Below are 27,591 nucleotides of genomic sequence, written 5' to 3'. Positions count from 1 at the left end.
TAAGCGACACACGAATGTTTAAGCTATGTTTTTTACGAAGTTCAGCCGTGTCTTGGTTTTTTGAAAATTATCATGTTTTTAATGAATACTTATAATGATTTTATTTTTTTTTTGTATTCGTATAGTACAAAGTTTTATAAATATTTCGATTTAATTTTATTCAAGTCTGAAATTGTACACGAAATAAAATTAAAACTTAACGGATCACATAACTGGATGATAAATCTAAGAGATTTTACGTAAAAAATACGTTTGAAGCATATTTGTACATGATACTTTACAAAGTCTAACGGCGTACGGCTTAAAATCGATAACTTTATAACGACTATATTTTATTCCTACACTTTGAATAGCTGCCACAAAATAATACCAAAAGATTATAAAATAACATCATATGTCATTATGTTGTTTGCTATTTAAATCAAAATATGAAAATGATGTTTGTTGCCCAAAAAGCATTTTTGGGCCAGTTCAGTAAAGAAATTAGTATTTAGTTGAATTCGAACCAAGTAACTTTTTAGATTCTCAACTTTAATACATTTTGAAGTATCCACAGTAAATTATTTAAGATAAAAAGGCAAATAACCTCTTAGATAAAATAGAAGTCAAACACTATAAAAGAAAAATTTCAAATTGATTTTTGTGTGAAATTAATAACTTTTAGAATATTTTGTGATTATTGAACAAATGAATATTATGTTTGAAAATGGTTGGGTCTTACCATTTGCTGCCATAGTTTTTGTAATTCTTCCGCTTCTTATTTCATTTGATGTCTCTTCAGTTGATCTAGATAAAACATTTTGATCAAATGATACACATAGCTAAAATGAAAATTTGCTAAATTTCCTGCTTTGAGTTCTGCAATAAAATATATTCAAAATTATTTAAAGTGTTCATGAAAATAAATGCCGGTTTACGATGGAAAAAATAATGACGCCCAAGAAAAAACATGATAATTTAAATATAAAAAAGCTAATGAATGATTTTGATGGAAGTTAAAACAAATAATGAAATAATAATACTTAGCTTTTGATATGACTGTATTTAAAGTTCAGATCTGCTTCGCAGAGAATCAAGGAATACAGATTCCATTTCAATGCAAAAACCCACGAGTTCACATTCTTGTCGGAGACCTTGGATCTGTCCGTCTCTTGAAGATCCGTCCACAATTGCCAAGCCCGAAAGGATCGAAATATCCATTCTTCAATATTCTTTAACACCATTGAAACAAAACAACAAATTCTCATTTTTATAGCATTGTATCTCTGAAAAGCGAAAAACTATCAAAATTCTGAATGCTTGATTGAATGGACGGTAACAAAAAGATTCGGATCAGTTTTCGTTTTTCATTATGGTAAGTTTGTTAATCAGTTTTGATTCACTTAAAATTGGTGAATTTCAAAATTTTCAAACACCATGAGTTTTCGAGGCATTTAAAATATTAGAAATATCTTTCAATACTAAATAATGATTGGATATATAAAAAATAGTACAAAATAATTTGTAGGTAATAGAGGATTAAAATTTCCTTATTATTTTTTCACATCGCCTGTATTTGTCCAGCACTGCTTCGATCTTGAAAAAATATCTGGTACTTATGTGTAGTGTAACAACTATAATAAAAATGTATGAAAGGTGAAAAACTGAAGTTCATCGATCCCAAGTTCCGTAAAAATATTTTACACATTACCTAACAGTATATGAAAGTTCGTAGCCAAAGTCTTTATTAAGTAAGTAAATTTAAACTTTTCCGTGGCCCGAGAAAGTGTAAAGTTCCTTAAATAAAACTAAACCCTCAACAAAACTTCACGAGAGCCAATGCCACTTAATAATGCAAGGCACGTTCACTATCTACGCGCCAGTCTTAGAGCAGAGGTATAAGGTTAGGGTTGGCATAATACTTACCGACAGTGGCCATTCCACCCCCGACCAGCATCAGCACAATGCCAAGCACGAGAGCCCGGCAGGCGTGCCACAGACAGCGGGAAGTCATCTTCCCTCGGACCACCTGGACATTCCACGTGGCCCCGGAGGCTGGATGGGCTCGCCTCAACGGCCCCAGGGAGGTTTTCCTTCGACTTTGCCATTGGGAGCCGCCACGGACATGCATAGCCCCGATTCACGTATGTGGGTGTCTGTATGTGTGTGAATGTTTGTGTGTGTGTATCTTTCCGTTTCACTTTCCCCACCTTTTCCATAAACGGAAGCTACACTACCCAGCTGGGGTGTTCACTTGTTGTTGTTGTGCTCGTTGACGGCACTTCCGGTTGCGTGTCATACGGATCTTCCGGAGCTCGATTATTCACAGGTCCATCTTCTTCTTCAAACCGCGCCTCCAGTATCGGATCTGAAATTGTGATGGGAAAAGAGGAAATATTAATATAGGATTTGTGTTTCCTCACTATTGGATTGTGTATAAAGTCATATGATGGTCAATTGGCCTGGAATCGAAATGAGAAAAAGCACTCTCGTGATCGTACATTTAATAATAAACCAGTTCGGTCGGAATGGGGAAACTTTTAGAGCGCTTCCGACAGTTTGTAGCGCGGAATCGTTTATCGGCAGAGCTGTCTGTCTGTTCGAGGACGTGACAGTGAATTTACAGAAAGCTTTAAGCAAACAGCAGAGTAAACAGAAACGAACTGAATGGGAATAACGCGTGATGGGATTATGTCTTCCGGGAAGAGCTTTATCGGAAAGCCATAAAATGTTGAGTTGAATAGTTTTTCTCAACTGGCCCATAATATAATCGTATTACTAAAGCAGGTTTTGTAATAAGTTCTTAACATAATTCGTTTTCGGTAATGAGTAGAATTAAATTCAAATAATATGAACGAGAACGGCATGTTTGTTTCTGATTTTTTGCAGATTCAAGCTAAATCTATCTGCTTTGAAAATCGTTGAATTTCAAGCAATCACATTTCAAATAAAAATGATTTTCACCCTTATGATTACACTAGGGGAGAGTGGGATAATGTGGGTCATGAGGAAAAGTGAGCCATTCTAAATATCTGAGCTGTGAATTGAGATAAATCTCTCAATCCAACTGTCATCGTCGTCGCTTTGCGTACCCGATCAGGAGAGCATATCAAAATAATAACTCAATCATATCTCACCAAGATATTTACATCTGATTGAGTTATGATTAAGTACTCCAAATTTTCGATTATAAGTTTCTCCAATCCGAATTATATCTTATTCTGATTGACAGAATTGAATGGGGTTGAGCTCATTATCAATTATCAAAAATTTTTTTCAGATTGTCCTAAAATAAAATGATTATATCTTATTTTGATATACGTACAACTTTTTCTGAAACACGGACATCGAAGTCAACGGCCCAAACCGAACATTAATGAGTTTCGCTCAACAGATCCTTAAAATTGAATCCAATTTTATGGAATCCAAAAATGGGGCATGGTTTAAGCAAATAATGTGGTTTATTGACATCCCACTAGAAAATTTTCTCGTAGCACTCATATCTTGATAAGTTATAATTTTGATAGGTTTTGTTCTGCCCAATATCAAGCTATGCTATCTGAACGAGATATAATCTTGAAAGCAGCAAATCTAAAATTGATATAATTTAGGTATGACCGCATAGATTTTTTGATATAATTTGAGATATTTTAACATCCTACGAGTACTGAATAATAACTCATTTAGATAGGAAAAAAATAGTATCAAAATATCTCATCTTGATATAATTTTGTTTTTCCCTCCTGATCGGGTAATCATGTTTTTTCTATATATTGTTGACTTGTGTACGTTTCATATGCCTTTGTTATTTAACGAGCCTAGAGATATGTACCTATATAATTAAAAAAGCACCAGCAAATTGCATCCGTGGGAGACCAACAGTAATAACAAAAATATGCTAATACGCTTATGAACTTAATTTCGTCATGTTCTTCCACGTGGAAAAGGAATTTTTGATGAAACATCAATAAGTCACACAAATGCAACCAATTTGCAAATCATAGCTTGTGGGAATCGTGGGCCACATTTTGTGGGTTATCTTGGACCACCTATACTTTGGTGTTTCTATACACATTCAGAACTTAAAATACGTTTTCCTATCTTTCTTATGCCAAATAAAGAGTTTCGAAAAATATTTTGTCCATTTTTTCCAATGCGATATAGACGAACATAAATCCTATAAAGAATTTCGCCGAAATGATCGCGAGCCAGGAATAAGGAATTATTCGATCATACACAACTCTCTTTTTTATTTCCTCATCTAAAATAGCTTTAAAATAACTAAATGAAGTATGAAATTTCAGTTTTGGGTAAACTCATAATCTTTGCACGTTATCTAGTCAATTTGGATTTGGTGGCCCACGTTTCCCCATAGTTTTTCAAAATAAAAAAAACTTTTTTTAACAGTCAGAACTTGGGAAATTTATGTGTTTAAAAAAAAAAGCCAAATGATACCTTAAAAATGTAGAAAACCTTTCCATTATTTTTTTTCTTTTTATCTTTCATAATAAAAAAGTTACGAAACAAAGAAAAAAGTGGCCCATGATACCCCACTCTCCCCTATAATAAAGAAGTCATAAAGCATAGAAAAAAGTGTTCCATGATACCCCACTCTTCCCTACATAATACTGAAATTACAGAAGGGTTGACCAAAACTTTTGTTAATTTTTCCTCAAGAATTTGAAAAGGTTGTCGTAGAGGTGTCAATAGAGGACATTAAACTCTACTCAAAACTTTTTTGAAATAATAACTTAAATTCAAAAAAAAAGCCTAAGATGCTGATTTCTACTTTGAAAGATAGATACAAATTACTCTCCACTAATACAGAAAAAAAACTCAAAAAATCAGCTCAACAATTTTCGTCTGCTGATGATTTTTATACAAACATTATTTAGTTCCATTGATGTCCAAATTTTCCTACATACTTCCTTCATCAAAGTAACAATTTGATCCAGTTATTTTGAAAAGAATTCTAATTCCCCTGAAGAACATTAAACTTCACATCAATATTTAGGTGTAACCAACAGAGCCGGATTAAGCCTTATGGGGCCCGGGGAAACTTTTTGGAAGGACACCTACAGTTTTTGTTCATTTTAATGATTGATAGAGTGATTTGCCAACCGTTGCACAGCTAAGCACATGATTTTGGTTATGCCGTATTTTAGTCATTTTGACCGAATTTACTCGACTTTTTTGTTAAAAAAATGTGACATTGAAATTTTAAAAATCATTTGAAACAGTCCATCTGTGCCAAATTGTTGTACCGGCAAATTTGATGTCGTGCCTAGTGTTGTCCGATTTTTTCCAATGGTTGCACATTTCGAAAACCTTCTTAAGGGGCTCAACCATCATGTGGGCAAAGAGATTCAATTTTGCTTATTAGCGAGAAAACTTTTAGTTCAAATGCAACCCAATTTTGAGACCCCAGACAACCATTTGATGGGTATATCAAATTTGCAACACAAATATACATGCAAATATACGTGTAAACATATCGTATATAATGCAGCAAAACCAGTATATACGTATCATTTTGGAGGCCATATAGGTACATTAGTACACATATTCTTGATTTGGTTTATTTTGTCGTGATAAAAACATGCAATGTATTTAAATACGATAAAGAATATGCATGGGACGCACATTGTAGGTACAGATATACGAAAACTGGTTTAAATAACATTCATACGATATAATCTGTAAAATAATATACGACTTCTGGTTGTCTTGGACGGCCCCTTTTGAGGTGGGTTTCCCAAATAGACCTTCAAATGAACAATGGGAAAATTCAGACCAAAAATTTAAATAAAACATGATACCGCCGGTTTGAGAGTCTGGAATTGCATTAATCACATGTGAAGTGTTATCTCAAATCTGCCGCTGAATTAAACTGGAACCATCTCAGTGGAATGTTATTTGACCTTATTTGCCCAGTAATGAGCTTTTTTTTTTCTTTATAAATCTTTCAACATAAAATGTAATTGTATTGAAATTCCATAGATTGAACTAATTGGAATTGAAACCTAATTTTAATCAGCCATTGAAAAGATAAAAGGACGTGAACGGTTTTGACCCCCCCCCTTTACCTCTATTGAGAAGATTTGATTTTATAAAATGCGAGACAGGGGGGGGGGGGGGGGTTGTTATACTAATTATTTGGAATAAATTGCACGAGAGCTTGTTTGCAACAAAATTATATATCATTGCACAAACCTATAAATCAAGTAATTTTTCATCGAAAAATTCAATAAAATCAAGAATACAAAAATTGATAAAACTCTGTAGCTCCACAATTTGTTTTTTGCTCTTGTAATCTTTCGGATCTTTGGATATTTTTTTTCGAAATTTTGATAAAATACTTCAAACTTTATTTATTCCCCCTCCAGGATTTTAGGAAATTTCGAAGGGAAAGGTGACAAAAGTAGAAATTGATATTTGTTCCGGCCTAATTACTTTAGGACTCACTTGGAAGTCAATCGATTTTTACAAAATAAATATCAATTAGCACGCCCAAGGCTTCAGATCGTTCGACTGATTTCTGCTCAAGATGTACAATTTTGTATAACTATTATCTTTCCAAAAAGTTAACTGTTTTGAATAGTTTTTTTATGACAGTGAGGTTATTTGTAAAGAATATCACCTCTGTATCAATCTTCTAGAAACCTTCTCATCACATTGAAATGTTTACCAACAATTTTCCGGCTGAAAATTTTTTTTGATCAAATTAAATTTCACGAAGTTATGACTGTTTATTTTTCCGGAAAACAAGGGCCAAATAAAGCTTCACTCAGATGTCTCCGCTTTAACTCGACGTCAGATATGAATTTTTGAGAAAATTGTATTGTAATTTCTCGAGTCTTCCAACCTCCGACTTCGAATTTTTTTTTTTGGGATTTACAAAATTTTAACAATATTATTATCAAATTCAAGGGGTTTGCTATCGACATGAAATTCAATTCTTTAAGGTTTGTCGTCTCGAAATTTGAGAAACAGTGATTTTTCAAAACACTCTTTAGATTGTTTGCACAAAATGTTGAGTTACTGGATTAAAGGATTTCTAAATAAATCTGATAAAAAAGAAGTCCCTCAAAGCCAAGGCAGTCACTTTTACACTTTGAGACATTGTAAGTTTCCCAACCATACAAAACAAACATATGTTTTTCAACGAGCTAAATAATCTCAAAGCTTAAATTTTAGGATTTGACGGTAGAAAAACATACTTATGGTAAAATGAAGTGTCTTTGTTAAATTTTTAAAGTAACGAGTTATATGTAAACATTTACTTAATAAGCAAAAAACATGTCATGTTTAAAGAAAATCCTAGTTGTTTTTTCAGTTGCATTTAATCAATGAACGTGTTAAATTTTGTATGGCAGTTTATATGGAAGAAGAAATTTTTGAAATTATCCAGGAAATTTAAATAAGCTTGAAATGAAGTTGAGTTTAATGATTGATTTTGCCTATTTTTAAGCTTCATTATTTTGCCAACATGAGAATAAGCTAACTTTTTCATGGAAAAAATTAGAGCCAATTTAAAATTTAAAAAAAAATCGAAATCCATTGAAAAGTATTGTAAAATTGCAAGCTTTGCTTGCTGAAACTTTCAATAATTTCATTTAATGTTTATGCAAAAGTTAAACAAATAAACAAGTTCATAAGCTATGCAAAGCATTGTATTGCGGTTTGGTTTGGTTTCCGTTCACATGAAATGAATTGCATAAACCAAGAAATATTTTTAAAATCCAAAGTTAAGTTTATTTTTTACTTCCAGTACATATCTGGTTATGAGAAAATTTTGATATTCCGTAATACCTCCTAGCGCTAATTCAGGACACAATGAAACGCTAAAAAAATTTTTTTGCCTTTTTTAGTTGTAAAAAGAACCTAACAAAGCTATAGCAGGTATAAAAACAGGTATTCATAAATTTGAAATTTCCATACAAATCTTGCAATTATGTACAACAACGGGACAGGAGGAGATAGAGCAGACCAATTGTTGCACGATCCGATATTTTCTCTGGTTACATATGGATCGTAATTATTTTGTAAAATCATGGTATTAAAATTGTCCAACAAACGTTTTGTAAAGAAAAATGTTTTGGTCTGAAGACCTTATTTTTCGTAAAAGAAATGTTAAGGTTGTGTTTAACAATTAGCACAAAAACCACGCGAAAAGAACAAGAAAAATCAAAACTGGCGTTAGATGCATATTTTACAGCATCAAATATCGTAAAAAGCCATTTCATCAGTAAACATTCCGATTTAAATGATTCAGTATTATTTTTTGGGAAAATGTTGAAAAATAGCTGAAATATTGACAATTTAAGTCATTCTGTGCATTAATGGGTAAGGGGACAACGATTGGCAAATTCACCCTAGGTTTATCTGTAGCAGTTTGATTGCAAAATATTTTTATTTATTTATTGTTGAAACGATCTAAATTGCTGCTATAATGCATTAAAACTGCCGGTCGTATATTCTAACCTTAAAGATCAATGCTGACTTTCATCAACAAAATAAAGTTTCAATAAAAAAAGTCGAAGACAAAACTGAAAATCAAAGTTCTCTTGAAGATATATTTTTTGTACCACAAAATAACAGTTCCTAGCTCAAAATCCGTTCAAACTTTGGTGTAAGATCATTTTCAAAAAGGTAATGATTTTAGCATTGAAAGTTCAAAACTTGATTAAGAAAATCTCCGAAAATGAATTTAAAATTTGTTAATACCATAAGTATCAGGCAATTCATTGAAGTCAGTTTTGTTAATCAAAACTCAGTATTGGGGGGCTGAATCACGGAAGTTTTTATTATTCCTCGAAATAAGTATCGGATTTCAACTAAAAATAAGACTTTCAATCAAAAATCAGTTAAAGCAGGCATGTCAAACTCGTTTAGCTGTGCGGGCCGCATTAAAAACTTTCTATGGCGTAGAGGGCCGCAGCCAAAATCAGTTAAATCGGTACATTCAGCTTTAGTTTTTTTTGCAGGAATATTTTACATAAAAATCACTGGTGTTTTTTGTGAAAATTTAAAACGAGGCTACGCGGGCCGCATTGACCTAGGCCGCGGGCCGCATGCGGCCCGTGAACCCCCAGTTTGACATGCCTGAGTTAAAGGAAATAATAGAGATAAAAACACAAGAACAGAACTTAACAATTAAAAATTGGTTCAGTTATCCATATCCATATAAGAACTCAAAGCTAGTCATAATTGAGTCTTTAAGAAAACAGGCAGAACTAAACTTCAAAACTCGAAAATCGAATGTTGGCAGTTATTAATGAAGTTTCTTATTGAAAAATAAAATAAATAATGTATTCGTGAATTGAAAAAACAAAGATAAGGTATTGATATAATGATTGAAAGCCAACATAAAAGTATAGTTTTACGGTTTTGCAGTTTTGAATCGGTGAAATTGTGAATTTATTCCACAGAAGGGAAAATAAATCTTAACATCCAAACTTATTTGTTCATTTTAGTTAATGAGTATGCCTTTCATAAGATCAAAAGAAAAAAAATTAATGAAATGATTCTTGATGAGTGCCTTAAAAAAGTTTTAATTTTCAAATATTAAAGCTTGTGTAAAGTTAGAATATATGAAATGTTACTTACCCATTTTATCGTATGCTCAAACATTATGCATTTCTCAGAGTTCAAGTGGTATAAGTGCAAAAATGGTAAATTTTTAGTTTATAGTACCAAACGATTTTTCATATTTAAAACTTTATTTGGTGTAATTTTCAAATATTTTAGATTTATGTCCTTCATACTTTTCTGATTAAGCAAAAACTTCAGTTTTTTGAAAACTATATGAAAAAAAAACGGGAAAAAGAATATCTTGTAGCTCGTTTTCACAAACACAGCTTTGATACACTTAAACTAAGGTTGCCAGATTGCTCTGTTTTATCCGGGTTTTCTAGGATATTTAATAAATAATTTGGGCATAGTCTGGCCGACACGGTTCCTCGGATTTCATTGGAAAATCCCGGATTTTACCCGGGTTTATTCTCATTTTCATTCTCAAACCCAACTTAAAAACACAATGTTTGTTGTAAATTTTGTTTTTTGAAAGTCTAAAATACGATTCAAAATCTGCTGGTAAATTTTGATGGAAAAACAATTTCAACTTTTGTCATCTTAATAATTTATTAGTTATTTCTAGGTTTTGATCAAATTTGCCAAGATTTTAGTCGGCAATTTTAAATCAAATGTCCGAATTTCGTCAGGTTTTTAGATAAAATAGCCTGGATTTGTTCGCCCTGGATTCGTGCTGCAAAAGTTCAGGCAACCTAAACTTTACCCTTTGGCTCTTAAGATCTCATATACCACTTGTATTGCGTACTATCGGAAACATATCTGGTCGAGCTTCGACCAGACCGAACTAAGCCCTATGTGAAAATTTAAAAAAAAACAACAGAAATGGAACCATGTGTTATCCTACTAAGCATTCCAGATTTTTTAACGTATCTGGGCCAGGCAAATTCGAACCAGCTCGGTTTTAAGCGGGAATCTGAAATGCTTAGTGTAATTCATAAACAAGATCGAAAACCGATTCTGGTTTATAAACTTCAAAGATTTCATCTCTAAACGAAAATATTTGAACATAAAATACAAGTATCTCGAAAAATGCTGATGGCTTTCAGTTTCGCCTGGTCAAATTTTGACCTCAAGTGTATTAAAGTGTTACCCCCATTACATTAGAACTTTAAAACATTTGTATACCTGATCAGAACAGAAAAAAAACAGAATAATATCAAGATGAAATATTTATACATTCATTTTTTTTCCTATCAAAATAAGATATAACGAGTGGTGAACTCGTAGGATGAAATCGATGCAAGAATAATTGAATTATATCACCCTTTGATAGCATTATATCAAGATTATAACTCAATCAGATAAAAGATCGACCATCAAAAAGGCAAAAATATGAGTCTTGCATACAAAGCTTCCATGCAATGTTTGCCTTGACTCATACTTGTATGCAGTGTTGAATCGCCTCCCGCCTTGTACTCAAACCTTTATGCAGTGTTTCAAGCTTGGCTGTACACTCTAGAAAATTTTGTGTACAGCCAGGAGATTCGAACCTCGATATTCGCGATCGCGATTGGCGCGATCGCTACCTTAGAACCATAATGCAATGGAATGGGGGTTTCAAAATTCCAATAAAAGCTTTGGAAGCAGACATATTGAGGCAGAAAAAAACAATTATTTGTATCATAGGTGATATATTTTTTTTAACGACTAAGACGAAGATTTTGATATCAAGGCAATATCTGAATAAGATGATAATACGTAGCTGGGCTTGTGATATAGCTCAGTTGGCAAATCAGTTGCTTCCTGAGCCGATGTCCGTGAGTTCGAGCCCAAGAGTAAACATCGATCACAGTTGTACCGGATAAGTTTTTCAATGACTATCCACCAACTGCATCGTTGATATAAGTCGCGAATTACATAAAGATGTTAGAACGACTATAATCGAAACAAAAAAAATATGTCGTTGAAATCGGTTTGAGTAATAATTTTGATACACTCTCCTGATCGCATGGTTGTCCATTTCTCCCCGAGCGGCTTGAAAAATGCAACTCAGTGAACTTTTCGTTCTGAAACACTTGCCCTGCTCTGTTTAGACGCCGGGCGTACACCCAATCAAAGAGCAGAGAACGCTTCGCCAGAGTGAGAGCAAGAGAAAAAAAAAATCATCACATTAAGTGTAGGGGAGCAGCGCTAAAGCAACTCAGTAGGCTTGGTTCTTTTCCAAGAAGAAAAGGAAGAAGAAGCAATATCGTTTCGTGCTGTTTGTTTGCCTACTGTGGTAGGAAGAGAAGGAAAAAATGCACTTCAGTTGTGTGATTCGTGATTTCTCCTGATCACACAGTAGTGTTGCTATTGGGACACCGGTTTTGCTCGGCACTTGGCTTCGGCTGTACTCGGAAATGAGTGTAGAGCATTTCGGATTGAAGTGTGGTGCTTTACAAATCGTAGAAGATAACGGTGCGATTCACACAGCGCACTGTCGGACTTGAGAAGTGCGGACCAACCATGCCTGATCGGGTGTTCGATAAATTCTTCTGTTTCTAAAAATCAAAGGTGGTTTAAGAACTTTCCTCCAAAAAAATTATAGAAAAGCTTATTTGCCACAATAGAATTCAAGAAAAACATCATTCGAAGCCATAGTTTAGAGTATTTTTGGAAAATATTAGCATGGGCCATCTTGTGCGTCTTTTAATTTTTTCCTTTATTATATTTGTGTGTGTTTCTTACGATACAATAGTTTCAGTCATTAAATATGAATCGATGCATCGACGTATCAAAATATCGCAAAAACCACTGCACACAGCAGCGACCTAAATCAATTGTCTCATTATCCTATCAATGATTGCATAATTAAATCGTCAGGCGTTGACAGAAGTGATGAAACCATTATTATCAATTGACCCCCTCCCCTCCCCCCCTGTTGAACGCAATAAATGATGTTTTTGATTATCGTCATCATTTTTTCGAATTGTTGTTGACAACAACTCCTATCCAACAAAAGCCATTATTCGAAATTTTTCGAAAAAACAAGCAAATTTAAATCCAATCCAACCAATTTTTAAATCAGAAATCCTCCCAATCATGCTGAACAGATCCTCGTAAAGGGGAAAATATGTTAAATTCAGGTATTACAAGTAATCGCGAAAATAGCATCATGAAAAGCCGTAAAAAGTGCCGATTGAAAACAGAACCAGAACCGAGTGCGTTCCCACTTTCAAGCAAGAACGGAGAAAAAATCCAATATACATTTATTTCATCCCAAACAAGAAGAGCATGTGCTTCCAGTAGGAAGGTACTGAACCAGTTCCAGTGCCAGCTCAGCTCAGTTCAGCCCAGCCATCATCAGGAAGAAGAGTCGCCGTTTTTCCAGCTGCGGCAAATGGGCGACACACGATAAAGAAATAATCTTGGAAAATTTGTTTTTCGTTCTTTGTCATGCTTTACTCTCCCTTGCGTGTGCTGAGGAGGAGGGGGGAGGTGGCTCTTGATTCTGAGGATCCCGGTGGGTATTGCTGTGTAAAGAATATTTTGCAGCTGATGGTATTTTGAGTCTCTTGTAATTGTTTAAAGTAATAGCAGTTTAAAAACACTGAGGGTAACATTTTGATAAAACAATGAAAATCACGATATTTGTACTAACATTTATGAAAAATAATATATATATTTACTGTACTGTATGTAATTTTATGTAAGATATTTATTTTAAGGAATAATATCGAGGGTATCGATAATAGCCTATACCTAAAGCAATGATCTAATTCAATTTACCCATTATACTATCAAAATCATAATTTCTTTGCACAATTCAAGAACCAATCAAGCAAATAGAACCAAATTTGACGTGGTTGGTTATTTCAGGACGAGAAATGTTTCAATGATGATTTGAAATCCCTCCCTTCTTCGTTTGGAGAGATGTAAAGAGGAGAATATATCGATGTTTTTTTAAAGTTAATTGAAGGATGTTTATACTAAGGCAATTTTTTTTAATAATTGAAAAATTTATTCTATATAGCCCGTTTATAAATTGCAATAGGACCCGAATATTACTCGGAATAAAATTCTGGAATATTCATCATAAAGAATTTTAATTAGATTAAGTAAACACGAATCTATCCATAAATTTCATGTTTATAAAATTCCTCACAAATAATCTAAAAACTTAAAGTAAAAGCGCTATATCTTAGTACTTAATGCGAAAACTTTGTGCCTAATGAAAATGGGAGATAATTTTCTCGATTCCACCTTTTCTGTGCTGCAAATTTTTTTTCACAAATTGATAATTACTGTTATTTATTCAAATGTTAACAAAGCTGAGAAAAGTTTTTCTAGTCGCCAGTTAAAAGCAATTACGTGTTTATTTAAATGTAAAAAAGTTTATAATATTCAAAACATAACGTTGGATTCACTGGGATTTCCTTAAATATGTTCATATTGAATTGTTAAGAGAAAATGACATACTATATATTGTAAGGTAAGCATTCCAGATTTCCCGGATTTATTCGAGCAAGTCCGGATTTTCAAAGTAAAGTGGATAAGTAAAGCATACTACGTTCTAGCCTGTGTCCAGAATATATATATATATTGTAAATGAAATCCATATTCTACTGGGTTTATCTACGTTATTTAAAAAATAATCAATTGAATTATATAAAGTTGATCACTTTTATTAGGTTGCTTTAAATAAATGGTTTATTGGGATTTTGAAAAATGATTTAAAAACGCTGCTGTCGTGATTCGTTTTAAAAAAAATTGAGGTGTTCTCCTTCACATTCTTTTCGATTTTTCAACATTACCACTGGTTTCTGCTTTGTTTGATTTAAGCATTAAAAAATTTCAAATCCCCAGATTTTTCCAGGTTGTGTGAAACAATTCGAGATTTCAAGGGGGAAGTTTTAGGTTAGTTGAAGTAATTTTAAGTTTTTACTTTCTTTCCCCGATTCCTTGAATAAAAGCAGTATGATTAAAGTAATATTGAACTTTGTTTTTTCCTCAGAGGGCCCACCTGAGCAGGGCGGCCAGGGCAATTGCCTCCATTGCCCCCCCCCCTCTAATGTTCTCTGCAAAGGTACCAAATTTGACAAGGAAAGGTATGTGGGTACGAGAAATATTTCTATGATTATCTGGAACTCCTCTTTCCTTTCATTGGAGAGATAGGATAGGTCACTTATAAAATATTTTGCGTATTTTGAGAACTAGAAGAGAAGAAACCAAATGTGACAAAGGACGGTATTTAGGAACAAGAAATATTTGTACGGTGTTTCAAGAACCTGCATTCTTTCACTGAGGAAATAGCAAGCGGGGGTCTCCCATAGATTTTTTCATAAATCGAAAATTTATCGAGCAAATGAAACCTTATTTGCCATGGGAGTATATTTGTACGAGAAATGTTTTTTCTAAATATTTTGTGATCCCTTCCTCTCTCAAATTGGGAAAGGGGAAGGGGGAAACTTTCATACAATATTTTTTAGACACCTAGAGAACTGATCTTTGTAATGGAAAAAAATAACTCGAGAACTCATCGAGCAGATGGATGTTAATCCGGAAGGAGAGAGAATTTAGGTACAAAAAATATTTTCTTTGAAGATTTGATCCCTCACTCAATATTTCGGAAGAATGAAGGAGGACTCCATACATTTATTTAGCACTAGCTGACCCGTGTGCTTTGCTACACCTTTCAAAATCAAATAATATTTTCCAAAATTAATCAAATTTTTATTGTTTTATTGGCATTATTTTGAATCAAATTATAACATAATTCATAAGCAATTGCTATTAAATGAGAGCTGCAGCTGGAGTTTCGAATTGCAACTCAAAGATAACTTAAAATAATATTTTTAATCTTGCTTTATAAATTTGTTTTAAAGATCTGATAATTTTAATCTGTCTGGAGGGTTTCAAATTAATCGTACGCAAACAATCTAACTTATAAAATATGGCTGTTTTGCTTCATATGTTCTGGATTTATGCTAAAAAACTGATAAGAGAGCCCCCTCCCCTGTCCTTCCCTTCATCCCCTGCTGAATGGAGGTCTTGGTCTTTAATAATCATACCCATTTTTTGTGCCCAAAAATCCTCTTATATCAAATATAATTCCATTCTTTAATAAGTTTTTAAGCTTAACAACAAAATGTATATGGAGCCTCCTCCTTTCTTTCCCTCTCTACACTATAAAGCATAAGGGTCTATAACAATCGTAGAAACATACATATGTCCTAATCGAGTACCCTTCTAAGCCATATTTGTTTCCATTTGTTGGCTTCGTTAGCATAAATTGAGAACTTATGCTAACAAAATTGTATTGGGCTTACCTCCCTCCTCCTATGTACCTACTCACTGAAAGGAGGATGGTGTGTCAGATAATCATAAAATCATACCAAAACGATTTTCCATGTTAAGTTTTGTCCATTTCTCGGGTTTTGTAAAAAAAAAGTTATATGTAAGCCTCCTTTTCCCTTCCTATATTCCCAATTCTATCATCCTACCGCAATAAAGGAATTATTTCGCATAGAAAAAGTATTTTTCGTACTCAAATACTTTTTGGTTCCAAATTTGGTTACATTTGCTCGATTAATTCTCGAGTTATGCTAAAAAATTGTATAGAAGCCTCTCTTTCCCCCTTTATATCTTTCAGCTGAAAAAAGGTGGGGTTTCAATTTATAATAGAAACCTTTACCGTATCCAAATACCCTCAAATGCCAAATATGGTTCAATTTCCTCGATCAACTCTCCAGTTATACTGAAAATTGTAAGAGAGACGTCTCTTCCCCCTTTTCATACACCTCTTTGAAGAAGTCAGGGATATCAAATATTCATAGAAGCATTTCTCGTACCCAAATATCGTTCCATGCCAAATTTGGTTCCATTTGCTACTGTAGTTTTTGAGTTATGCAATAAAAATTGTATGAAACTCCCCTCCCTCTTTCCTTTCTCCCCGCTGGAAGAAGGAAGGGGTCTCAAACATTAGAACATGTCACGTTCCCAAATACCCACCCATGCCAAATTTGGTTCCATTTGCTTTATTAGTTTTTGAGTAATGTAAAAAATTATTAAAGAGGCCCCCTCCCCCCCTACTGGAAAGAGGGGTCTCAAGTAATCATAGAAATATTTTTTGTATCCAAATACCCTCCCATGCCAAATTTGGTTCCATTTGCTTAATTAGTTTTTGAGTTATGTAAAAAATTATAAAAGAGGCCCCCTCCCCCTTTATATCTTCCCACTGCAAAGAAGGATGGGTCTCAAATAATCATTGAAGTATTTTTCGTATCCAAATACCTTCCCGTGCCAAATTTGGTTCCAATATCTTGATAAGTTTTCGAGTTACATGAAAAATTGTAAGGCAACCCCCCTCCCCCTTCCTAACACCCCATTAAGAGGAGGGAGGGGTACCTAATATTCATAGAAATATTCATCGTTCCCAAATACCACCCCATGCCAAATTTGATACCATTTGCTTGATGCGTCCTCGAGTTATGCAAAAAATTGACTTTTGCTTGGGAGGCCCCTCCCCCTCTTCATGAGAAAGGGAGGGGTCTCAAACCATAATAGAAACCTTCCCCTGCCTCCAATACCCCCACCAGCTAAGTTTCACGCAAATCGGTTCAGTAGTTTCCGAGTCTATAGGGAACAGACAGACAGACAGACAGACAGACAGACAGAAATTCATTTTTATATATATAGATAACTGAAGAGCTTATCAAATAATTGGAACCAAATTTTATAGGAGAGAGTACTTGAGTACAAGAAATTTTTCTGTGGCTCTTTGAAAACCTCCCGATTTAACGAATTATCACGTAAATGGATCAAAATTTTACAATAAAAAATATTTGAGTGCGAAGATCGAACTGGATGAGCAAGGGAGCTTCTATACTGTTTTTTCGCGAAGTTTGAGTTCTATTCATGTAATTCCTTTTCAAATTCAACGAATTTTAAGTTGCAGCTCTCATAGTCAATATATCGATTATAATTTAAAATGATGAACTAATAAATTAAAATTAACCTTATTTTGACAACTTTAATTAATTATTGGAAGCTGTAACAAAGCACACTTGGCCAGCTAGTTTAATTAGTAAAATTTAATTATATCAAAAACCGACTTTGTGAACTCATTTCAAGTTAATGATTGTCTGTCACAGGTTATGAATCATCAGTTGATGCGACTGAGAAAATATTTAATAGACTACTTATATACTTATTTTAAAAACAAATTATTTTAACATTCTTGATATTGAAGTGTACGTAGGTGAAAATATAGTAGGTGAGATGATAAAAAATTTAAGGACTTTATTCGAAAAAAAAATGCAACATTTGCATTGATGAATAACTTTTAAGCTACTGATTGAAAATTGATGAAATTTTTAGTGATACTATCTAGTAATGTAATGTTTACATGTGCAAAATGTGTTTAGTAGTTTTTGAGATAGCGTTACTATGAACTACCAAAAATAAATTTTTAAATCATAATTTTATTCAACCATTTTCTTATTTTTTGGTCTCTGCAGGGTGAGAAGCGAACATGATGCAAAAAGAGGAGAAAAATGTTACTTTCAAATGAAATTTGGACAAAACAAGTGACCACATCAAGCCAAAAATTTCATCAATATTTAAGGACTTCAAAAATTTCGACCAATACATTAAATAATCAATTTGTAAATTTTAATACAGTTTTTTTTAAACGATTTATGAGCTCCTGGCAACATGCAAAAAAGTTTATCAAATGGCTCAAGGCAGCTATCTCAATTTTGGGTCACTTTTTTAATATCTGAGGACTTGAGGTCTTAATTGTTTTAGAAAAGTTTTCATGAATAAATCTTTATTTTTAGGGTTGTATGAACACATTTGGTTCTGCAAAACAAACATGATCTTTATTTCTACTCTGGAAGTTGTTATATCGTTGTTATGAATTAATTGAAAGATATTTTTCTGATGAAGATCTATGTCTAAGACCATAACTTCGTATCTTTTAGTTACACATTACAATATAGTGGATGCATTTTAAGCCAAAACAAAAAAAATAGACTTCATGAGCTAAGAAATTAATTCTCTAAATAGTTCACATATGGCCTCGAGTTTATTTCTAAATTTCTTTAACTGTTTTCAGTATCTACTTTAAAAAATTTCAAACTATTTGAATGCACCAAAAACACAACAAGAAATTATAATACCTAAAAAGTGTTACTATTCAAACTTCAAACAATTCTTCTCTTTATTCACTTTCTGTCAGACGTGCTGAGAACAGTAGCGTCCATTACCAGGGATCAAATGAGCCTCTAGGTGTGGGAGAGTGTGGTTAGCCACTCCAAAAAAAATCAAACTATTGAAAAGTCGACTTCGTTTTTTAGCATAAATTTCCAGTCATAGATCAAAGAAGTTCTTTCCACCATAAAAATACTAAACGGATTCCTAATTCATGCAGCAAAAAGACTCAAAATCGGTAGTCTTACATGACATGCAGGTTTTGAAGTACATAGATATAGAAACCCGAAATAAATTTTCAAAACATTCAAAATTTGAGTTTATATTTTAAATTGAAGAATAAAAAATTTTGAAATTTATACTCTTACAAAGACATAAAAATGTTGAAATGAACAAAATTTCAAACTTGAATTTGTATATTTTTTGAGTGAATTGAGTCGACAGTTCGGATCTGGCTCTTGCTGAGCTCGGTTCGTTTTCGGTTTCGCTGCTGTTCTCCGAAGTGTTTAGTTTGATTGGTAGTGTTTGACATGGGTACGATGTGGAGGATTTGCAAAGATTTTTATAGAGAAAAAGGCGCATAGCTTTAATATTTGAATTTGTTAAGTTTCGTGAATTACAGTTGTGGTTACTAGTGAAAGCAAAATTAGGAAATTGATTGATTGGCTCGTCCGTTGAGATTTTCCATTCCAATCATCGCATGTTCAAAATGAAGATGTGTGTGTGCTATTAATCTAGTTTTGATGATAGGCGTTAGCGTTAGCAAGCCTTTTTTGGTTCAGTTTGAACGGCATCAAGGCCTACTACTAGCCTACCTTTAGTTGTTTTGGTTTGCTGGGAGATTTTGTGTCGGTGTGTGATATGTAAAAAAAAAAGTTGTGTGTGAAGGTTGTGGGCTAGAAGGGATAGCAAGAAATGGAATGAAGTGAGGTAAATTGAAGAAGCGAGAAAATGTGATTGCGATGATAAATGTGCTATATGAAGAAAAGGTTTTCAATGAATTAAGGGGCCTGTGGGTGAAAAACCAAGAAGATTTTGGAGAATGGGAAAGCCAACCACAATGGAGCTCCATGAGAGAGAGCAGAAATTTCAAGCTAAGTATAAATTGAAAGACTAAAATGCTTTTTGGAACTGCCAAATTTGAGTTATTAGTCATAATCTAAGCTTTCCGGTTTCATTCAATACAGCCCTTATAAGAAATAATATATTTTTAATTAAAAGAAAGGGACTGGAGTTATTTAAGTTCATTTAGCACAAATGATCGAATTGAAAAAAAAACTGTTCTTGCGAAATATTACGATTGTGAACTGATGGTAAGAACGACTAGAGGTTTGGTGTCAATTGTGAGTGTGACTCAAAAATGTTTTGCAATGATAGTCATCGTCGTAATCATCATTTAATCATATTTTATTTCAGTGGCGGCAGTATGGGATGAAAGGTGCTACGGATGAAAAGTTTCTTATGATTTATTCTTTCTTTCCTTTATCTTCTAAGCTCTTCTGATTACAGTTTCTTTTTTTCAAATTATTATTATTAGGTAGAAAACATCTGTTTTATTTTAACAGGTTTATTTTTTATTACATCACTTTTATCGTGCAGCCGGGCAATCGTAGCAGTGGATTTTTCGAAATTTTACAATTATTTAATATTATTTGAATTCTAGCAATTGCCTAAAGGAGTTTAAAAAGCATCTATGCTGCACATAAATCGTTTTGTGCTGATCGTTTTTGATTCAAAATCAGTTCATGATTCAATTTTCTTCAATGAAAATCTCCATAGTAAAAATATTTAAAAATGAATAACTTTTGAATTCTAGGAAATATTTAAATACTGATGTTGTCGCGGTGGAATGAAACGCCACTTCCGTATAGCTGAACAATTTTATTGTTGCTTTTAAGCTGTGGTTTTTTAGGAAAGTTAGATTCATTAGAGTAAATTCAATAAAGGTTTTAGGTTGTAACTTACAATTTTAGTGGCGTCGTTCCTCACTTTTGGCGCACAACGTTAGATTTTCAGATCGCTCGTGAATCTTGCTCTAACCTACAATTTATGATTACCATATTTAACAATGCTTGGTTCAAGTTTAATGTTAGTCGTACTCACAATATTCTCCCGGCTTACTCTGCCAATATTGTAGAACAATTTCAGCGAATACTATGCTATACGTTTAATTTGATCAAATACGGGAAATTTTCCCCGAAACTTGGTATCAAGCTTCTCTCTAACCTATATTTCCAGAAAGGTGGATTTTAATAAAGTATGTTGTTTAAATTACTCTTCAGAGTACTTACGGCTTATTCAAACCCGATAATATTCACTTGACCACCAGTATCCAAGTAGTGGAATGACTAAAACACCAGTTTTCTCTATAGATTTAGAACTATCTGTAAATTTTATACTTTCTGCGATCAATTTCACGTTTTCCTCTATTTCAATCCTCTTCCTGTCTCTTTTAACCTTTACCTTCTTCTTTTCATTTCCTACTATCAACTTAATCTGTCAATCATTCCTGTTTGTATACGCCCTACACTTTTAATCTAAACGAGCGGTAACGGCTGAGCGTTACGTCGCAACATTCCCCGCCCCGTAAAGCTACTGAGGGGGCGTGGCTTCATCCGAACCTTGCACGTCCAGAACTGCTAGCTTTACTATTGGTCTCTTCAGAACGCCTTGACTTGTTTGCACGTATGCACTTCTCGCTCGGCCGTCTCTACCTGGCTTCGTCTGCAACACAAGACCACGAACCCATCGATTCCGTATCCCGTCGTCGATAATGACAACAAGATCACCTGCTGCAATCGGCTTAACATCGTCGTGCCACTTGGTCCTACGCGTAAGGGTAGGAAGATACTCCCTCACCCATCTTTGCCAGAACAGATCCGCCATCCGCTGACACTGGTTCCATCCGCTGCGAAGAGCTTCACGTTCATCCGTTGGCACCTTTTCGATTTTCTTCGTCCCGTTTGAGTTCAACAGCAAAAAATGATTTGGTGTCAGAGATTCTTGTTCGGAGGTTTCCAGAGGAAGATGAGTTAGTGGGCGTGAATTTACAATCGACTCTACTTCACAGAGTACTGTTGCAAATACTTCATCTGTTGGACTTCGAGATTCGTGGAAAGTGGACATGGCTGATTTGACCGAGCGCACCATCCTTTCCCACGCTCCGCCCATGTGGGGTGTGACGGGAGGAATGAAGCACCATTGCGTTTCGGCGTCCGTGTAGATTGATGCAAGTCCTTGGTTGATGGCTACGATCTGGTCTTCTAGTTCTCGGCTTGCGCCGAGGAAATTTGTTCCATTGTCCGTGTAGATTTTTGCTGGTGGACCACGCCGGGCGATAAATCGACGTATGGCTAGCTTGCACGATTCGGTGGACAAGGATGTAACTGCTTCTAGATGCACTGCTCTCACTACGAGACAGGTGAACAGTGCAACCCATCGTTTCACTCTGGATCGTCCGATTTTTATATTGTAAGGACCGAAGTAGTCTATGCCAACTACTGAGAAGGGTTTCCCACCTGCGGTGAGTCGGTCTTCCGGTAATGGTGCCATTCTTGGAGCTTCAGGCCTCGCCTTATACACTTTGCACCAACAACAGTTCTTTGCAGCTCGCTGTACTACCGCCCTTAAGTTTGAAATGTGAAAGCGTTGTCGTATCTCGTTTACAATAGTTTCGCTGTTGCCATGTGCGTATTTTCGATGGTACCAGTCAACAAGAAGCTGGGTCACTCGATGAGTTTTCGGCAAAATTATGGGGTATTTCATGTCATAAGGAACACACGGTGACAACTCAATTCGACTTTGCATACGGAGGACTCCCCATTTGTCGAGAAATGGTGTCAGTTTACGAATAGGGCTGTTTTTCTCAATTTTGCGGCACGACTTTTCCGGAATCTCAGCTTCGCCCAGTAGAATCATTTCGTCGGGATAAGTCTCACGTTGGACCATGTTCCAGATCGTTCTTTCTGCGCTCTGAAAGTCTTCTTGGGTTAATCCCTCGGCGGTTTTGTTCCGGTGACGCACGATGTTTCTCCAATGGAGCATGTACGACATAGTTCTCAATAATCTTTCCCACTTAGAAAAGTTTTCGAAGGCGATCGGCGAATCAAAAACGATTTCTTTATGGAGGTGCATTGGACGAATTTCTTCCACCGTTTCAACGTGTTTCGATTGTTTCGGCCACTGCTCCTCTGATAAGTATAAAAAACCTGGACCCTTAAACCATCTGCTCTTGGAATCCAAAGAAGGACCATTCAACCATTTCGTCGCCTCATCAGCAACATTTTGTTTCGTTGGCACCCAGCGCCACTGATCTGGCCTGGTGTGTTCGAGTATTTCTCCAATCCGGAATGCTACAAACTGACGAAACTTCCTAGCATCGGATTGTATCCAGGAGAGGACCGTGCAGGAATCCGTCCATAAAAACTTCTTCGCTATTGGGATAGTGTGTAGACTTTCAACTGTTTGAATTAACCGACTTCCAATAACTGCGGCTTGCAGTTCGATGCGGGGAATAGACATTGGCTTCAGTGGGGCTACCTTGGCCTTCGAGGTTATGAGCGAGCACCGAACCTGGTCGCGATCGATGATCCGAAAATAAGCAACTGCAGAATAAGCATTTTCACTACCGTCCACAAATACGTGCAGCTGAATAGAACGATAACTCTCCACATCATAGTCCGGAAAATAGCAACGGGGTATTCTAACTTGCCCGATGTTCTTGAAAACCTTTATCCACCTTTCCCAGGCTACTTCTACATCAGTTGGGACAACCTCATCCCACATAATGGCTTTTCTCCACAAAGTCTGAAGGATTAATTTACCTTGAATAAGGAAGTGTGCCATGAATCCCAAAGGGTCGAACAGGCTCATGACAAATTTCAGGATGCTTCTCTTTGTGAGTGGCTTCTCACCGGTTATCAGCTGCATAAGGTCTTCACGAAGTGCCACTGTGTAGCCAAACTCGTCGGTTTTCGGAAACCACGTCATACCCAGCACCCTCTCGTAATCATTCTCCTTATCTTCCGCAAACTGCTTGATTTCGCTTTGAACGCCTTCTCCGATCTGCCGCAGAACTGCTTCAGAGTTCGACAGGAAGTTCCGCAACTCAAATCCTCCCGAGGCATGTATCTGACGCACCGATTTCGTGAGCTCGACCAATTCTTCGACGCTATCTCTACTGGCTGCGTAGTCATCCATGTAATGGCTATTTACTATGGCATCTACTGCTTCCGGGAATTTCTGCTCCCATCTCTTTGCATTGACGTTTTTGACGTATTGCGCTAAACTGGGCGAACACGTCGCGCCAAACGTCGCCACGTCCATCACGTACACCTCAGGTTTATCCTCCACGTTCCTTCGCCACAAAAATCGTTGGGCCTGGCGATCCTGACTGCGTATCCTGATTTGGTGAAACATTTCACGGATATCACCGGTAATGCACACCTGCTTCTGGCGGAAACGATAAAGAACGGCTGGCAGCGCTATCAGCAGATCCGGGCCTTTCAGGAGCATGTCGTTCAGCGATATGTTGTTGGATTTTGCCGCGGCGTCCCAAATTAAACGAGTCTTCTTCGGCTTCTTCGGATTAATTACGACGCCTAATGGCAGGTACCACACCCGATCGGGATTTGTTTCCAAGTCCTGAGTCGTAGCCTTGTGGGCATAGCCCTTCCGTAGGTACTCATCAATTTGCATACTCACATTCGCCTTCATGTCCGGATTTTTCGCTAGCCTCCTTTCTAAGCAACGTAGCCTTCCAAAGGCCATATCGTAGCTGGGCGGGAGCTTCACTTCATCGTACTTCCACAATAACGCTGTTTCGTAGTGACCGTCATCCAACTGCATCGTAGTCTCTTCCAAAATACCCACTGCTCGAAGTTCGTCCTCAGATTTCGCTGCTGGGATAGTGGATATTCCGAGGCTCTCCACGGTGAAGAATCGTTTAACGTAGTCGTGTAGGTCGGGTTCAGATTTGCATTCCGAAATGTGCAGCTGTGGTGCTAGGATTGAACTGCACGATTTCGGTCCAACGTTTCCAAATATCGTCCACCCGAGCCTCGATTTCGTAGCCAGTGGCTGATCAGCACGGCCCTCGCGTGCCTTGGATGAAACTGCCACATGAAAGTTGTCAAGACCAATGAGCAACTTTGGTGATGCATTCTGGTAACTCTGTACTGGTAACTTCGAAAGATACGGGAAATTCTCTGCCAGCTTTTCATAGTCCAACGACTGCGTGGGTAGTTCTAAGTTTACAACAGTGCGTACATTCTTCAAAGACATACGGGCTCCACCGCCACAACCGGAAATCTCGAGGCTCACTTTCTGTGACCGATTTTCTTTACGCGTAACATTTCCCGTCCAGAGTAAACACAACGGAGCATGAACACCATCGACGCCTAACTTGCTTGCAATGGATTCTTCCAATAATGTCGTAGATGACCCCTCGTCGAGGAATGCATGGGTCTCGATACTCAGATTTCCTTTATACAAAACCACAGGGATGATACGGAATAGAACTGGCGTCTGGAGTTGTTGGTGAATGGCTACAACAGCTGTTTCTTCCGGCGGTCCGGGATGGAGAAGTGGGTGATGGTCTTTACCGCATCTATTCACATCGCATTTTCTTTTCGATCTACACGACCATTTGCCGTGAGGAATGAGGCATTGATGGCACAACTTGTTGTCAATGACTACTTGCCATCGTGCATGAATTGCCAAGGATTTCAATTTAGTACAGTCTCGGATTCTATGTGAGCTACTACCACAAACGAAGCAAGGTTTGGGGTCATTACGGTGGTCATACACAATAGCTTTTCTTTCCGAGTTTGGTTCCGTTGTTGGAGCATGAATATTTACGAAAGCTTTATCTCGATCCTTCCTATCTGCCTTCGCAGGTCTACTTAGAAAATTCTTTGTGAAAGTAACTTTACTGGCGGCTTTGACTAAGACGGAGAGATAATCATTAAACACGCCCAGATCTGGCTCGTCTACCCGGTTTAAAAACAGTGCCCAATCGAGTTGAAGATTCGCGGGCAACTTCTCTACCAGCTCCTGCAGCAGGGTAGGATTCGCCAGATGCGTGTGTAGTTGTGCTGACTTCATGTGTCCTACTAAATTCTGAACCATCACGCCGAACTGGATCAGTGAATCCAATCGATCTGTTTTCGGTGAAGGTGCGGTCCGCACTTTCTGGAGTAGAGCAGCAATTATACGTTGAGGATTTCCAAATAATTGCTCTAGCGTAGAGATCACCACGGGAACGGATGCCGGCTCCATCAGGTTACTCCTCACCGCTTCCAATGCGTTGCCCCGCAGGCACCTTTGTAGGCGCAACAAATTCTCTGCGTCGGTATAGTCACACATTTCCGTCGAGTTCCGGTAGCTACAGATGAACAGCGGCCACTCTTCGGGTTCGCCAGAGAAAATCGGCAATTCTTTATGAGCTGCCTGCCTTGCGGTGATCTGATGCTGGAATCTGTTCCACGACCTAGCTGTTTCTTCCGGTCTTCCATGCCCAGTTGCGATTTGATGATCAATTCTGGCAGAAGGACCAACTACTGGAACCGCCTCACCAGCTGGTTGCGGCCCATCGATCCATTTAGAAAGCAGGGGGTACATTGGTTGGTTGTATTGCTCGGATGTTGATGGCCGATAAGGGTTGCTGTTCGGTACACTGCTGACTGGATACTGCCAAGGTTGGTCGTTTCGATTTGTGCTTCCAGCACCTGAGGATGAGGGTAGAGGTACTTGATGACACTGATCATGCCGATGCTTAGTCATCCACGGTAGTGTAGGTTGACTCAAACCTATTCCGGATGTTATTGGTTCCTGCACGGTAGAAGACATTCGTGGGCCGAATGATGTCGGATACATTGTAGACATCGGATTCGAGTTACTAATTGCAGCTTGGTAGTGCCCAACTACCGGAGCACACATACTCATCGACGTATTCACCGGCGTTGATCGGACAGCAGGGTACAAGGCAACGGTCGGCTGGGCTGGTACATTCCTTGGGACCGTTCCCGTGTAGGCTCGGACTGGAGTTTCTGTTGGCAAAGACTTTGGAGCATCCTGAGAGGTGGTGTGTAAATCGCTCAACAAAGTTGCCGTTGTTTCGTTCACTGTGCGTTGATTGACCGCTACCTCATTGCCAGATGTAACTGGGGCACTTCCTGCCACGTTCGCTTGCATCTGCGTACTCGGATGATCTTTCAACCACTGCTGAACCACGTTTCGGGAACTATGATAGCTTCGTACACTTCCGTCCTCTTCTTCGCCTGCTACTGCTTCTTCCGCCAAAAGAGCATACTTTTTGCCGATGAATTCTTTATGGACCTTCTCTTTCTCAGCTAGAATGTTTAGATTTAACATCTGCTCTTCTTCTAGCTTCCGCATTTTCAGGTTGATCTGGCTTGCTGTCGATTTGCCGGATTTACCGGACTGCGATGAAGACCGGTTTTGTGATTTCAGCCGACAGGCTTGGCACGACCATGGGCGATTCTTAACCGACGAATCGACACCCACACAGGAGAAATGCCACCAGCCGTGACATGTATCACAGGCTACCATTGTTTGGTGGTCATCCGGCTTCGAACACTCCATACAGTTGAACTGTGTTTCTTCCATGGTCTTATCCTGGTCGTCCATGGTGTAATTAGTGGCCATCTCAATCACGGATACTCCGATCCGGGTAGAATTCTTAAAATTCTTAAAAGTTTGTTGTCGCGGTGGAATGAAACGCCACTTCCGTATAGCTGAACAATTTTATTGTTGCTTTTAAGCTGTGGTTTTTTAGGAAAGTTAGATTCATTAGAGTAAATTCAATAAAGGTTTTAGGTTGTAACTTACAATTTTAGTGGCGTCGTTCCTCACTTTTGGCGCACA

At 36.7% G+C, this 27,591-nt stretch overlaps 2 protein-coding genes across 8 annotated transcripts in view; both read right to left on the bottom strand.

Moving 5' to 3' along the window:
• The window catches only part of LOC129750784 (serine-rich adhesin for platelets), a 251,248-nt gene that overhangs the window by 177,085 nt on the left and 46,572 nt on the right, over positions 1-27,591 (bottom strand). For all 7 annotated transcript variants that reach the window (XM_055745843.1, XM_055745842.1, XM_055745841.1 and 4 more), the window contains exon 3: positions 1,906-2,347. In XM_055745843.1, coding sequence (XP_055601818.1) covers positions 1,906-2,110 — 205 coding nt within the window. In that variant the 5' untranslated portion in view covers positions 2,111-2,347. The remainder of the gene's footprint in view (positions 1-1,905; positions 2,348-27,591) is intronic.
• Positions 21,298-27,354, bottom strand: LOC129752524 (uncharacterized). Its single transcript, XM_055748296.1, has one exon. The coding sequence runs from the start codon at positions 27,352-27,354 to the stop codon at positions 21,298-21,300; it is 6,057 nt and encodes a 2,018-aa protein (XP_055604271.1).

This window comes from Uranotaenia lowii, chromosome 3 (assembly GCF_029784155.1).
Source record: "Uranotaenia lowii strain MFRU-FL chromosome 3, ASM2978415v1, whole genome shotgun sequence".
In the NCBI taxonomy this organism is placed as follows: domain Eukaryota; kingdom Metazoa; phylum Arthropoda; class Insecta; order Diptera; family Culicidae; genus Uranotaenia; species Uranotaenia lowii.
The sequence above is the reverse complement of the archived record's forward strand: the minus strand, read 5'-3'. Positions and strand labels throughout refer to the sequence as shown.